Raw genomic sequence first — 15,000 nt, 5'->3', positions numbered from 1 at the left:
CCTATAGAAAAAGCAAACTTGACAGGAGAATGCACACATATTTCACTTAAAATACTGAACCACTTTAAATCATCATCATGATTAGGCCCAGACAGATTCTGCGGACATTATTTGCTATTTCTGCGCAAAACTTTGTAAATAATATCTGTGGATTTATGATTTTGAGAGTATCGTAACTAAAAACTTAACATATGAAATAAAAAATAAATGTTTAACTTTTATTTATTGTTTACAGTGCAAATCCTGTCAGATCCACTTCATTGCAAGTCTCTTATATAATATATATATACCGAAAAACAGAAAATATGACTTTACAAACTGTATTATAGATAAATCATACGAACATTTTCATATTTGTCAATAATATTTCTGAAATTAATTTAAGACCTGAAGAAATGTAGCAAATAAATAGACTCAATAATGAGCTGAACATCTGCAGATTTCTGCATGTGCAGATTCAGTGTGGGCTTAATCATGATTTAACACAATTTATTCTGGTGTACGTTCACTTTTAGGAAGGTTTCAATGCAAAGTTTGTGGCTAATGATCTAAACCTGACTAAAAGGCCTCTGGAAAATCCTTGCTGAGAAAAAGTCTGTCTGGTGTGTGAACTGTGGAAGAGACTGAAGAGGAAACGGTCATCATCACAGCAGAGATGGCTGATGTGTTGAAGTCAATAGCCGTTTCCTAACGATGCAAATTAGATTTATGCGTAAAATTTAAATATTGCATTAAACATTTGTGATTAATTTATCCAATGAGAGAAAGAGAACCAAATCATCACTTCCTGATAAACTGGAGCCAAATATGAGCCGGAGAAGTGTAGTTTATGTAATGTAAGTTTTTATATGGCGCATTTATAGTGTAGCATCCAAAGTGCTTCACAATCCTGGCTGGTAGGGTTGGGTCTCTCCACACCACCAACAGTGTGCAGAATCCACTTGGATGATGTGACGACAGCCACAGGACAACGGCGCCAGTACACTCACCAAACACCAGCTATAGGAGGAGTAGAGAGCCAGTGATAGATCCAATTCAGTGGATGGCGATGATTAGGAGGCCACGATCAGTAAGCGCTTCACTTTGCGCGATCATAAGCCTCCATGCCCAAGGACCCCAACTCTTTACGAGAAGTGCCCTGGGATTTTTAATGACCACAGAGAGTCGGGACCTCGGTTTAACGTCTCATCCGAAAGACGACGCTCTCTGACAGTATGGTGTCCCCTTCACTATACTGGGGCATTAGGACCCACACAGATCACCAAGTGGTCTCCCATCCAGGTACTGGTCAGGCTCAGCCCTGCTTAGCTTCAGTGAGTATCTGCTCTTGGGCTGCAGGTTGAGAATAAATGAGCTGCGCCTCAGAAGACAAATCGCAATGCACGCAGTGAATGAGTGGCTTTTGGAGGCATGGGACACTCTTTGGGAGGGCAGACAGATACTCAAGACTAAGAATAATAATATTTAAGCACTGTGATGACAGCAAAACAACATTTCAGATCTTTGACAGTGTGCTGGAAACTCCATTAATGCACATTTATATCTGATCATCATCTGTTCAAACTAAATCACATCACGCATACTGATGTGCATGCACAGAGTTTATTCACTAAATGTGTTTCTGTCTTAGTTTACTTCTCTTTATGATTAAAATGTTTATCCTTTTTTTTTGCACATTTTTAATAATGATGCACATCTTGGCTTTCCTTTAAGCTCTCTTTATGCAATAATCCAAAATGCACATAAAAATTGGTGGATGTAAAACCCAGGCTTTGAAAGCAAAGGCTCGGACATGTCACACAGCTCTAATATTTAGAAAAGTTATCTGTAATCTTTCTTCGTTCTGCAATATTACATTTGTTTTGATTTCACAAATCATGCATCTCGGTTTAATCAACACGTGACAAAATCCACCATTAGAAACGCACAATTTGAAACGGTTTTATTTGATTTGTTTTCAAACGGACTTATTATTTCAACAACAATGCCAGATATGGATGTTTAAAATGTTCATCTGCAGGTCGGAGCAAATCGACTGAACTGAAAAGCTTAAACACCATCATGCAGAGAGAGAGAGAGAGAGAGATAAAGAGAGTGATCCAATTGTTATGCATACAAAATTATTATTGTATTTGCATTATTATTATTCATCACTACTGTTTTGTCATTTGTTTTCATGTGTTTTATTTAATGTAAACACTACAAATGCTTTGAAACAAGCATTTGTGATGCTGATTAATCAAGTTTGAATTGAAGAGAGAGAGAGAAAGCTGTTTTTGAGAGATCCAACTGTTTATTATTAATGCATTTCTTATTATTATGTTCTTGTCTCTACTGCTATGTTATTGGTTTTCATTTGTTTTATTTAATGTAAACACTACAAATGCTTTAGAGACGCATTTGTAACATTTGTCGTGCCAATTAAGCAAGTTTGAACTGAATTGAGAAAGAAAGAGAAAGAGAGAAGAGAGAGACCTGGCGTCCCCCCATCCGAGCACACCTGTTTAACACTCTACAAGCGCACAGCAGCTGAGAATTCATTTATTTTTGCCACAACAACACAAATTCAAAGGGGCAGAGAAGCGAGTGTGAGCGTCAGCAGAACGACTCGAGCGTCTGAAGTCTAATATTTGTTCTTTGAGCATCTACAATGTGACGGGAATGTCGGAGCGCTGGAGGAGGGAAACGGAGTGCAGGGAAATTCATCAGCTAGAGTTTCTTTTTTTCCAACTTGTTTAACGTCTAATTGCATTTGCACCTTTAACAGTCTGAAAAACAACACACATCATCATCATCATCATCATCATACACTCACTCACTCACAGAGTCTGCGCTGTAGTCTGAACTCTAAAGTCCATGTTTTTTGTTAGTGGTGTTAGACAGGCGTTCCCATTGGTCCGTAGCCATGAGTGACAGGTCCATCAGCCAATGACTGACTCTTATAAACTAGAAGGGAAATTAAGCACCTCCCCTAAAATAAAATAAAAAAATGGAGGAGAACAAACAAAAGGAAACCTAGAGGATCTGATGCAGCCAGCGGGCAGATACAGAGAGGTGTGTGTGTGTGTGTGTGTTTGTGTGTGTGTGAGTTTGCTGGATCCAGTGGTCAGAACCTCTCCGCTGCCGGCAGCGTCTGCTCACTCTAGTAGAGCTTTGATGGCTTCGCTTTCAGCCGCCTCGAACGCGCTCAAACCATCTGGACCTTTCCGGTTCTTATCGGCACCCTGGAGAAACAAAAACACAAAACACAACACAATTAGCAGGGCACAAACAAGAATTATAGACAGTTTCCACGCTTTCATGAACAGCAGATTCAAAGAGTTTTTAAAGCAGCATTCATTTTAAATGAAGCACTTTTGTAATTCATACTCCAGCTTATGTAGCACTATGAACATCCGTTTTACATACACTTAAAGGTGCAGTAGGTGATTGTCTTCAGAAACATGTTTTGTTGTGCTGGTTGAAAGTCTCTTCACATTCCAATAGTACTGATTAAAGTAAATGATCTAAAAGTATTTTTATAATCTGGGTAAGGCATAAGACTAAAAAATGTTCATCCAATTAAATATTGTCAGGCCGACAATTCCTATAATTCTGATAAGTAGCTCAAACTGTCTGTCAGTAAATGTAGATTTGTACAACCGCGCACCCGTTCACGCAGATCTGCCATTTGTGCGTACACCCGACAGTGACGACGGTAAAATCAAACGCTGAATCAAAACTTTTAAAATCTTGAATGAATATTGGAGCTACTTTTGCACACTGGAGAAAGGACGACACCATGGCTGAAGTGTTTCTGTTAGACAGGTAATGTTCTGTGTTAAACTATTTTAGTCACGCAGAGCTGATGTAGATTGTGTTGTTATGAATGGGTTATATGCACAGAAGTGTTGTTCAGCCACTGAAATCTTCCGGCGACAGATTGATGTGACAAATTTCAGCTTCATAAGGTCTTTTACAGCATCGATAATGTAGATTTATATTTAGTTTAACAACAAAACATCAGTAAATAGCGCTATTCCACATAGCCTCCTTTACTGAGCTGAAGTTGCTTTTATATTCACATCGGTTCATTTTTGAGCAATGACAGCCTGTGATGCGCTCACGATATTGTTTATCATGCTACTCTGAATATTCGCTCTGAAATAGCATGTCAGTATGTCTTGGAAATAAGTGTAATTCCTGCACACCGCTGGCCAACCACTGAGCATACAGTAGTGGGTTTAGTTTTGCGTTGGGAATTGTAGTATTATGAAGTACTGTAAAGCTTTCTTACTGGTGAATGACATGATCTACGAGGTTGCCTACTGCGTTCGTGTTTTAGAAAGCATGGCTTTGGACGGCAGGGGTGGGACTGTGTTTCAACGATATTATGCTAACAGTTAGCATTTTGGCAGATCACCTACTGCACCTTTAACATTTACATAAAAATAAATAAAATAAATAAAATTAGTTGGAATTTAATACTGGTGATAATAAAATGTGAATAATTCGGAAACAGTGTGCATCATTTGTCAGTGTTATTTATTGTCAGATTTTTCATTTAAGAATTTCTTAGTTTTTTTGTTTAGTTTTGATAATTGAACAATAATTCCTGAAATGAAACCATAAACAAATTTATTTCAAATTTAATTCAAGCACTTTCAAGGACCAGTGTTTTGTTTTTAAGCACTTTCCATTCCTTGAATCTATATGTCTGCAATTCAGGTAGTTTTAGCATGGAAACCCTTATAGAGTGAAATTTAATACCTCTTAAGACCTATTTAAGACCTCATCGCCACTTTAGGTAACATTGGCAAGATTTTAACTTGTAGTATATTTACTAAATACTGATTTTAAGAAAGCACCAATGTAAAGTCGTAGCTTGTGATAGCTCCTTATCAATGCAATATAATTCAGAACAAGAAAATTATTCACTTGACTATTCTTATGAAAGGTTCATAAAAAAGGGAAAGCTAAACAATAATTAGAAGAAACTTTATTGTAAGCAAAAGTCTTAAATTAACACATGAAACTTTAGACTCTTGCTTAATTCAGTTCTATAGACACTGATGCACTGAAATTGTACACCGATTCCATATTCCTTTCTATAAACGTAAATAACTCTATTTCCATTGAGTTTCAGGGCCTGACCAACATTAAAGTCTGTTAAACTTTCTCCTAAGACAATAACGTTGGGATTAAAAATTGTGCAGACCAAAAATACATGTTTTTCAGTCTAAACCTGCTACAATATTGACATTTTAGTGGATCTTCAGCAAACAGCACCACAGTGGAGAGCTAAAACACTCAAAATGAAGACTTTACACTCACTCAAAACGTTATGTTTGATGTTTGTTCAAACTACTTATTTAAAATGAGCTGAAACAACACTATTCTTGATTTGTTTCGGGACAACGTAACTGTTTTATGTTCAATCCACTTACATTTGTAAAACAAATGAGTTAACTTAATTCCTTTATGTCGTCCCAACACAAATCCATGGTGTGGAAGACAGCCTTTATTTATTTACAGTGCTGTTAGTTCTGCTAGATTACACTCGACCCCACCATTATTCAAGAAATAAGAGAACAATTTACAGCAGATCACCTTTCCAGTTCACACGTCACCTAACCAATAAGAGCTGATTACGGCATTATTGAGTAACAGAGAGCCTCATGCATATTCTACAGGGACTCTTTAACACAAGACCATCGACCGGCCCAAAGCCCTTTACACAAATATTATGCTCCACACGATCAATACAACACATTGATCCACTCGCTGGATGAGGACTGAATCATTCATCTTTACACACAGAGAGGAGTCTGATTCACATCTGAGTCTTCAAAAACAAATGAATCAATCTGTTCATTCACACCAGTGAATTGAATGGTTCGTGTTTATGCACATGTCTGATTTATATCTGAGTCTTCAAACACAAATGAATCAATCTGTTCATTCACACCAACAGATTAAATGATTGTACTTTAGACACAAAGCAGAGTCTGATTCACATCTTCTGTGTCTTTAAACCAAATGAATCAATCTGTTCATTCACACTAGTCTAGTGGACTGAATGATTCATCTTTACACACACAAAACAAAGTCTGATTCTCATCTGAGTCTTCAAACCAAATGAATCAATCCGTTCATTCACACTGGTCTAGTGGACTGAATGATTCATCTTTACACACACCGCAAAGTCTGATTCTCATCTGAGTCTTCAAACACAAATGAATCAATCTGTTCACACCAACAGATTAAATGATTCTCCTTTACAAATGGAGTCTGATTCACATCTGAGCCTTCAAACACAAATGAATCAATCTGTTCACACCAACAGATTAAATGATTCTCCTTTACAAACGAAGTCTGATTCACATCTGAGTCTTCAAACACAAACACCTGAAAATGAATCAATCTGTTCATTCACACCAGTTGAATCAATTCATTAATTTACACCAACAGATTAAATGATTCCTCTTTACACAGCCAGCAGTGTCAGATTCACATCTTCTGAGTCATCAATCACAAATGAATCAATCTGTTCCTTCACACCAGCAGGCGTTTATATTATTATTATTTTTTTATAAATACATCTATTAAAACTACTAAAAACATGAGCGTTTTTCCATAAGCTGTGTTTTTGTCCATGAACAACAATAAAAAAAAATAGATAAATAAAAAATATCTAGAAAAATATTACGCTGAGATTTCCTTAAACAGCAACACAACCAATTAAACATGTAATATTTAAGTAGAACAATGGAGAAACTATATTTAGATGGTAATGATACCAACTCCAGTATTCCTCCTTACTGAAACTAAACTAATGAACATCTGCAGTTGTTTATCATCTCAGCCGTGAGCTCAAAAATATTGGCCGAAGCTAAATTAGCAAATCAGAACCGATCTGGAAACATATTTACTAACTACTTCCCATGATTTAAAGAGTCGGCAAACATTTTCATGGATTTTGCAGGAAAATAAAACACAATAACTTTGTATAGAACAAGCCTGTAATGAATAAAAAAAGACACACAAACCTGCAAACTGTTACATAATAATAGAAATATAACAATATTTAAATAAATCTAATAATATAAATGCAAATATCCTTAAAGTAATTATGGACGTTTTAGTTCCTAATATCTGAAAAGAGGAAGTGTTGATGTATCACTCATTCATCTGCGAGAGTCATGTGACTAATAAACAACTAATAAAGCTTCACTTTTAGTACAGTTATATATTATATTTACAGACAATGATTATTAAAGCAAGCAACACACAACTGCGCTCGGACAGAGAAACAACCAATAATTAAACATTTAAAACGGTCAAAGTCTTAGTGTTTATTTTTTACTAATAGTCATTTTGTGGAAACAACCCACTTTTTCTTTATAACACATTAGTCAAGAAGCTTTTAAAATTCTTTATTTTAGGAATTACTCAAATATTATTACTGAATTACTAAACACTCCCTATATTTAGTTGTTCATATCCCTAATATTGGCTGACATTGGAAATGTCTATACATTACACATAACAAGTGAACTAAATAACTAAATAAATAAAATTAAGTAGTGAACAAAACATTTTCTCTCTTACTTTTTGATAAATTAATTGATAAAATCAATATTTCAATTGAACGTACACATGTACATAGCTTAAATGAATATAAATGATTAAAAGTACATTTGTACGCAGCTTTCACTGCTTATGCATGTATTTTTAATTATTTTAATAACTACGAAATATTCCTATGGCTTCATAATTGTTTATATCCCATCATTCTCTCTTAATATTTTGCAAATTAATGAGTAAAGCAGATATATTGACCAACATCCACGTTAAATTATAACCAATAAGGCTCTCATTTTAATCCAGAGGACAGAGGATAAATAAATAAGCAGTGAAAAAAATATTTTACTGACTACAAAACATTCATATGGCTTCATAATTACTCATATTTAAATAATTTTCCCCTCTCTCTTTTTGTAAATGTATCCGTAAAACTGATATATCTGCTAACATCCTCTTTAAAATATAACCATCAGACCTCTCATTCTGAACCAGAGGACCAAGATTAAATAAATAAATAATGTATATATGCAAGCAGTGCATTTTTAATAGCTACAAAATATTCCTATTGCTTCATAATTACTTGTATTATATTTCTCTCTTTTTTTTGTAAATTAATAAGTAAAACCTATATATCTGCTAACATCCGCTTAAAAACTAACCAATAGGCCTCTCATTCAGAACCAGAGGACAGAATCTTCAATGTTTCACCACAACACCAGAAAAAAACAACACAGCACTTGTGAACTGATCCGAAGGGATTTCAGGGGCAGAATAAGCAGGAATACTCCAACATAAACGCATCTGAGCAGCCCGGAGGAGAAGTGTGTGTGTGTGTGTGTGTAATCTGAGAGGGATTCTCTGAGTGAAGAATGTGCGGCGTCCAGCTCAGCATTATATAACCCAGCCTGACCCTGCACACGCCACTGTTTACAGCCTCCGTTCAGACGCTTTCAGCTTTAAAACCCTCCAAACAAAAAGCTCTTTCTCTCACCGCCACAATACACACCTCAGCACAGCAGAAATAATGGCCGATGGTAGGGATTCAGAGCACACACACGCGGAGTAAACATCAACATATAGAGCAGGACAGATGTGATTAAATTCTGTCATTATGAACTCATCCTTTTCTAGTCACAAACCTGTTTGAGCATTTACTTCTGTTAAAATATTGCAAAAGAAGATATTTTGAAGAATGTTGGAACCCTGTAACCATTGACTTCTAAAGTAATTGTTTTCCTAGTATGGAGGTCAATGGTTTACAGGTTTCTAACATTTTTCAAAATGCTAGAAAAGGGAAACTCAAAGGTTTGGGAACACTTCAGGGAGAGTAAATATACATTTTTGGGTGAACTGTCCCTTTAACCAATAGGCCATTTCACTAAAGATTAGAGCTGGCATTTGGCATCAATATTTATTGACCAAACACCATTGTCAACATCGATAATACAGAGTTTCTGCAGGTTTCACAGAGTTAATTTAAGACAGAAGACATTTTTAAGACCATTATGACTGAAATTTTAGACTCAAAGCGCTAAAGCCTAAGGAATTTTTCAAATGGCCCAGATGGAAAAGATTTTTATTTGCCCTATCAAAAAATGTTTTCTTATAATTTACTACATTTAATAATACAATAATAATACAAAAACCTAATTATTTTAGATTCAAAATATTTTAAATATTGTGTAAAAACAAGCAAGCCCAACATAAACTTAGATAAAAATCGCCTTTTTAAATCAAAAGTTTAAAGTGTTATTGAGATGGACTGCTGCTGATGATGACTGTATGGGTTTTGGCCAGATTGCATAGCAATTTATAAACAAAGGAAAATTAAGACCTGATTAAAAAAATATTTAAATATTTACCTACAACACAATATTTCAGTGAATTAAAAAATGTAAGGCCTAAAAATTGGATTTTGAGATTTAAGACATTTGAAGACCCTGCAGAAACCCTGTAATAAAAAAGTTTTGTATGTAGTTTTGTTATGAAGCGCTATAGTTTTATTAAAATGTGGCGGCTCAGGGGGTAAATTTGTCATTTTCAGTGGAGGCATGCGACGTGCATGACACACACATGGGAGCGATGTGCACATGTTGTGCAAGCGCCGCACGCGTAAACCACACACATTTTCCAGCTGCACCTAGTTGAAAACATCTGAAATTTTCTAAAATTTGCAAGTGCACCGCAATTAATGTAAGTAAAACTAACCAATCTGCTTCACACCTAATATGGAATATACACATTTCAGTAATAACAACAGACTAACAACCTCAGACAAACACAGCGCACCCAAACACTGCAGTGCTGTTTACTTTTCTCCATAAACTTGCATCAGAGCTGCAGCAATGACTTGTCTTCTTTGTCATCCAGCAGTGAGGAGATTGTAAATAAAAATGTAAGGATGTCACCAGAGTGGCTTTTTGGTTTCTTTTCTTGTGCATCCCAGCCACTAGCTCCCCATCTGAAAGTGTTTTTAGCATAGTGGGTGATATAGTCATTCAACTTTACAATTTGTATTGTTGCAGTGTGTATTTCAATAATGATGGCTGCTTCCTTTACTAAAGCTCAGATTTGATTATTATCATTTGTGTTGTTGACGGAGTTTGAGGTTTACAGTGTCATTATTATTCACACCTTAATGTTTGCTTTGATTGTTCAGTATTTACCATAGACTATAAAATATATGGACGTAGTATCCGTGACGTCACCCATAGATTTCTGAAGATCCCAAAAGAAGCTACTAGTAGGCATGGCCAACCGTCTCCATTTTGTTCGCGCGTCATCGCACCAAACGGGGGATACCAAACAAGGGCAAAGAGGCGGAGCGTGAGCGGAGCTACAGACACCTGCTGGCACTTTGCTTAGACGGACTTTCCCATAGGAGAAACGCTTAATACTTCATTACCTGCGACTCGTTTGTGTTCTGACCACATGTGCTTGGTTGTTTACTATATCAATAAAGTGTTTAGACTTTTAAAAACACTGTAGTAACACATTGAGCCACTAAACATTGCTCTTATGACGTTTTTCAACAGGAGGAAAACGCAAATTATTGCCAAACACTTCAAATATAGTCTGTGTTAGTAATTGCAAGGCTATTGATGAAATCCAGGCATAAAACTGTATGACAACGCTTCAGATGACTGTTCTAGAGCCTACAGCTAATCAATCTGTCACAGTCTGGAGTGCTTTACAGCTCTAAAGAACATTATAAATGATTAATAATCTTAAATAAGACCAATGCATTCATAGAGATGGTATGTTAAGTATATAATTTCACTCAACTGGGAAATGGAGGCCACGTGAATGGTTTGTGAGCACAATTTAGTGCACAGAGCATCCCATATCATCTGATTATTGTAAGAAATATTTTCAAAAGGCAGCTGACTGTGTAAAGCCACATAAAACAAAACGAAAACATGATGTATATGCAGAGTTCAGCAGCTATTCAGCCGGAATCAGCTGAGGTGAAGTGACGGCGACCAGCGAGACCTAGCTGTCACTGAAGTGGCCACGCCCTTAATTATGCAAACTTAATATAACCTAATATAAAGGAAATGGATGAGTTATAAAAAAATTCACCCCCCTCACAGTTGTCATGGAGGGTAATAATAGCTATATGACCCAAAATGGTTCTTTGTACCAGGCTGTAAACACCTTTTTTTTCTGCTGTAAAGTTGGCCATTCTAACAGTGGGCTCAATTGCATTTTGCTCTATTATGGAGCCAGGACTAGCGGAATTTTGATGAATTGCAGTTTCAGCTACTTCCGTATTGGCTTCCCGAGGAAGAGCGGGAGGTTGCCGTTTGGTATTTATGCTCTACCATAGCACACACTTTGTAACATTTTATTAATCAGGCTTAAGAGTCTCTCTAACACTTGTGTTTATTTTATCATAAAGAGATCAGATATTTGGTTTAAATATTGTAGTTTTTGACTATTAAAACTATTTGCCTTAGTAATGTTGGTAAATTAAAGCTGCTAAACAACAAAATATCCTAATATTCCTAAATGTATTGTTAAAAAATATTCAATAATTATCGATATCGAATGATATGAAACATGACATCGTGATAATCTATTTTGCAATATCGCCTGCCCTACTAGAGATTTCGACTGTGTGCTTTTCTGTATCAGCAAAATGCTGATCTATAATTGTAAGCAGGATATTACTAGGCCTCTCATGATATCTGTTTATTGTTGTAGGATATATTGCACTAAAAAACATTGCGATAAATGATATTATTGACATTAAGACCATTTTATGCCACACATTATTAAAAGAAAATATAATATCATCATGTACTATTTAATAATCAGGCATTGGAGTCAGAATGTGAAATGCATATCCTAAATAAATAATAATAAATGTGAACAGTAAAAGTGCAAGGTAAAGAGTAACAGAGGCTGTGACATCTGCTGCCAGCTCTATTTTCAGTCATCAGACACCCACATGAAGATCTACTATAGCCATTTATAGGAAATACTACAGTGTTTTTAACCACACTGACACCTCCAATAGAGAAGAGTGCACTTGCATTGTGACGATATGATATTGTCATTCTGGCATTATATAATAAGTGGCATAAAACAAAAATATTTCATCGCAATAAATTTTGGTGCAATATATCGTATGACAAAACATGGATATCATGACAGGTCTAACACACACACGCACGCACGCATGCACACGCACGCACGCACGCGCACACGCACACACGCGCACACACACACAGACACAGACACAGCTTCAGTACCTTCTCCAGAAGGATCTTGACGCAGGTGACGTGACCCTCATATGTGGCCGACAGCAGCGGAGTGATGCCATGTTTATCTGGAGCCTGACAAAAAACACAACACAAAACATTAAATCAGTCAATCACACAGCGAGTAAGAGAGTATATCGTATAGTATTATTAATATTATATATATTTATTTTATATTTTTATCCTAAGATGGTAAGTGCTAAACATACATTGTTTGTAGGGCAGCACATTAAATGATTTCAGCATCAACACAATGTGATCCTTCAAAATAGTCAAGGATATACTAAATAAAGCCAGATTACTTTAATATTATTAATTATTATATACATATTTTACATGATCGTATAAAATAGTTCAGCAGTTTGAGAATTGTAGATGGTTTTAATCAATTAACATGAGCATCAATAAAATAAAGCAAATCTTAAACATGTTTATTTCTGCTGGCAGCAAGATGAAATGGTTTAATGTGGAATAATAATAAGATTTGTTTTCATTTTCTCTTGCATTTATTTGATAAAGTCTGATGAGTGTGTGTGTCTGGATTCAGCTTGAGTTACAGTCAGTGCAGTGATGTTATCAGTGAGGCGGGACTCCACATGCTACACATTTACATACAGGAGCAGATATTCATCTACACTCACAGAGAGTCTGTGTGTGTGTGTGTGTGTGTGTATGTGTATGTGTGTGAAGGATAATTACGTTGACATCGGCTCCTTTGGACAGCAGGAACTCCAGCATCTCAGTCTGACCGCAGTCAGCTGCGTAATGAAGCGGCTTTCGGCCTCCTTCCAGAGTCCTGTTCACATCCTCGGCCTGAAAAACACACTGCATTTCAGAAACAAATATCACTGGTGCAGAGTGTGTGTGTGTGTGTGTGTGTGTGTGTGTGTGTGTGTGTGTGTGTGTGTGTGAGACATCTGAAAGTAAAGCTCCCAAGCTTCATTGCATATTTGTTCGATGCTTGATGTAATGTTAACTGAAAGCTGAAGAGGGGCGGGGCATAGAGTAGCCCCTCCCCTTTTAAAACAGCCAATAGCATTGAGTTTATATCACAACTCTGTTAGTAAGTATTATATATTGATTTATCTGTTTACTGCATTTAGTTGTTATTAAAAATGTCTAATTGTATTATTTAATGGAGGTGGTATTATTTATTACACTTGAATGTTTAATTAGATTAAATCAAGACATTTTAATATAATTTAAATTGAAATTAATTTTAATATAATCAAATATTTAATAATCAAATGTATTCAATATACTTTTAACAATATAATATGCAGATAGTTTTCCTCATTATAAATACAATAATGCTATCAACCATGATCTATTAAGTAAATATTTAGTACATTAAATAAAACCTCAATGACATTTTAATATAAATGTTATAACTTTAATATGTAGTAATAGCAATAATAATACGAGGTGTAGTCATTATTAAGATAACACCTAATATAATAGTTTTATTAAATAAACAATAGATTAAATTAAGATTTATTGATTACTTCATATTAAATTAAGATTAAATCAATTCTATAATTGAAACATGCAGTAATAAAAACACAATATACATTATAAATATATACAAATATTTACATATTTAAGCAACATCGAATGATTATTAGGAATGCAAGGAATAATTATGAAAATGAATAAAATTTCTACATCATCAATACACTGAATACTATCAATAATTGTTTATTTAAAATCAATTTATTGGCTATATTATAATATTGAGACTTTTATTATGTATATGGTTGTGTAATGGTAAAAGTTCTCTGTTTAACATGTAGTATTGATAATAAATATAATACGAAAGGTGTATGAAAATACATTAGACGTTATTAAAATAACACTTAATATTACACAGTCACTTATTAATAAAGATTAAATTAAGATGAATTTATATTAATTTAAAGTTCAATCAATCGTTGTAATAGATAATAAAAGAATAAAAAAGTAATAGTAATAAAAAATAACAATATGAAACAATATGAAAATTAATATAATAATTTAATACAATTTCAATTACACTGAATGGTTGTTAGAAATGGAAGAAATTATGAAAATATCCTTACAATATCCTTAAAACAGATTCATATTTAACATTTAACACTTAGTTAATTAGTTAGCTACTATCAATAACTGTTTATTTCAAATCTATTTGTTTGCTATATTATAATATTAATATATATATAAATATATATATATATATATATTTATTAATTATTATGTATTGGTTGTGTGGTGGTAAAAGTATTCTCCCCATATGTTTAATATGTAGTTTAAATAATAATAATAATAATAATAATAATAATAATAATAATAATAATAATAATAATAATGATAATAATAATAATAATAATAATAATAATAATAATAATAATAATAATAATAATGATAAGAAGAAGAAGAAAGGTGTATGAAAACACATTACTCATTAAACTAACTTTTAAAATTACACTTTCATTAGACAAATGATAAAAATTAAATTAAGATTAATTAATATTAAATTTCAATCAATTATATCATTGTAATAGAAAGTAATAAAAAAATAACAAATTGAAAATTAACATAATATTTTAATAAAATTGTAATCACTGAATGGTTGTTAGGAATGCAAGCGATCATTACGAAAATGAAAATATTAATATATTATAATAATTAA

The 15,000-nt window shown here is 34.2% G+C and overlaps 1 protein-coding gene across 2 annotated transcripts in view; it reads right to left on the bottom strand.

Annotated features, from left to right (window-relative positions):
- Positions 1 to 1,927: 1,927 nt before the first annotated feature.
- The window catches only part of mtpn (myotrophin), a 37,950-nt gene continuing 24,877 nt past the window's right edge, over positions 1,928 to 15,000 (bottom strand). For both annotated transcript variants that reach the window (XM_056456264.1, XM_056456265.1), the window contains exons 3-5: positions 13,032 to 13,145; positions 12,324 to 12,407; positions 1,928 to 3,224 (exon numbers count right to left, since the gene is read on the bottom strand). In XM_056456264.1, the coding sequence (XP_056312239.1) occupies positions 3,138 to 3,224; positions 12,324 to 12,407; positions 13,032 to 13,145 (285 nt within the window). In that variant the 3' untranslated portion in view covers positions 1,928 to 3,137. The remainder of the gene's footprint in view (positions 3,225 to 12,323; positions 12,408 to 13,031; positions 13,146 to 15,000) is intronic.

The sequence above is a fragment of the Danio aesculapii genome, chromosome 4 (genome assembly GCF_903798145.1).
Source record: "Danio aesculapii chromosome 4, fDanAes4.1, whole genome shotgun sequence".
Classification (NCBI taxonomy): domain Eukaryota; kingdom Metazoa; phylum Chordata; class Actinopteri; order Cypriniformes; family Danionidae; genus Danio; species Danio aesculapii.
Note: the sequence above shows the minus strand (reverse complement) of the source record. Positions and strands in the feature narration are given on the sequence as shown.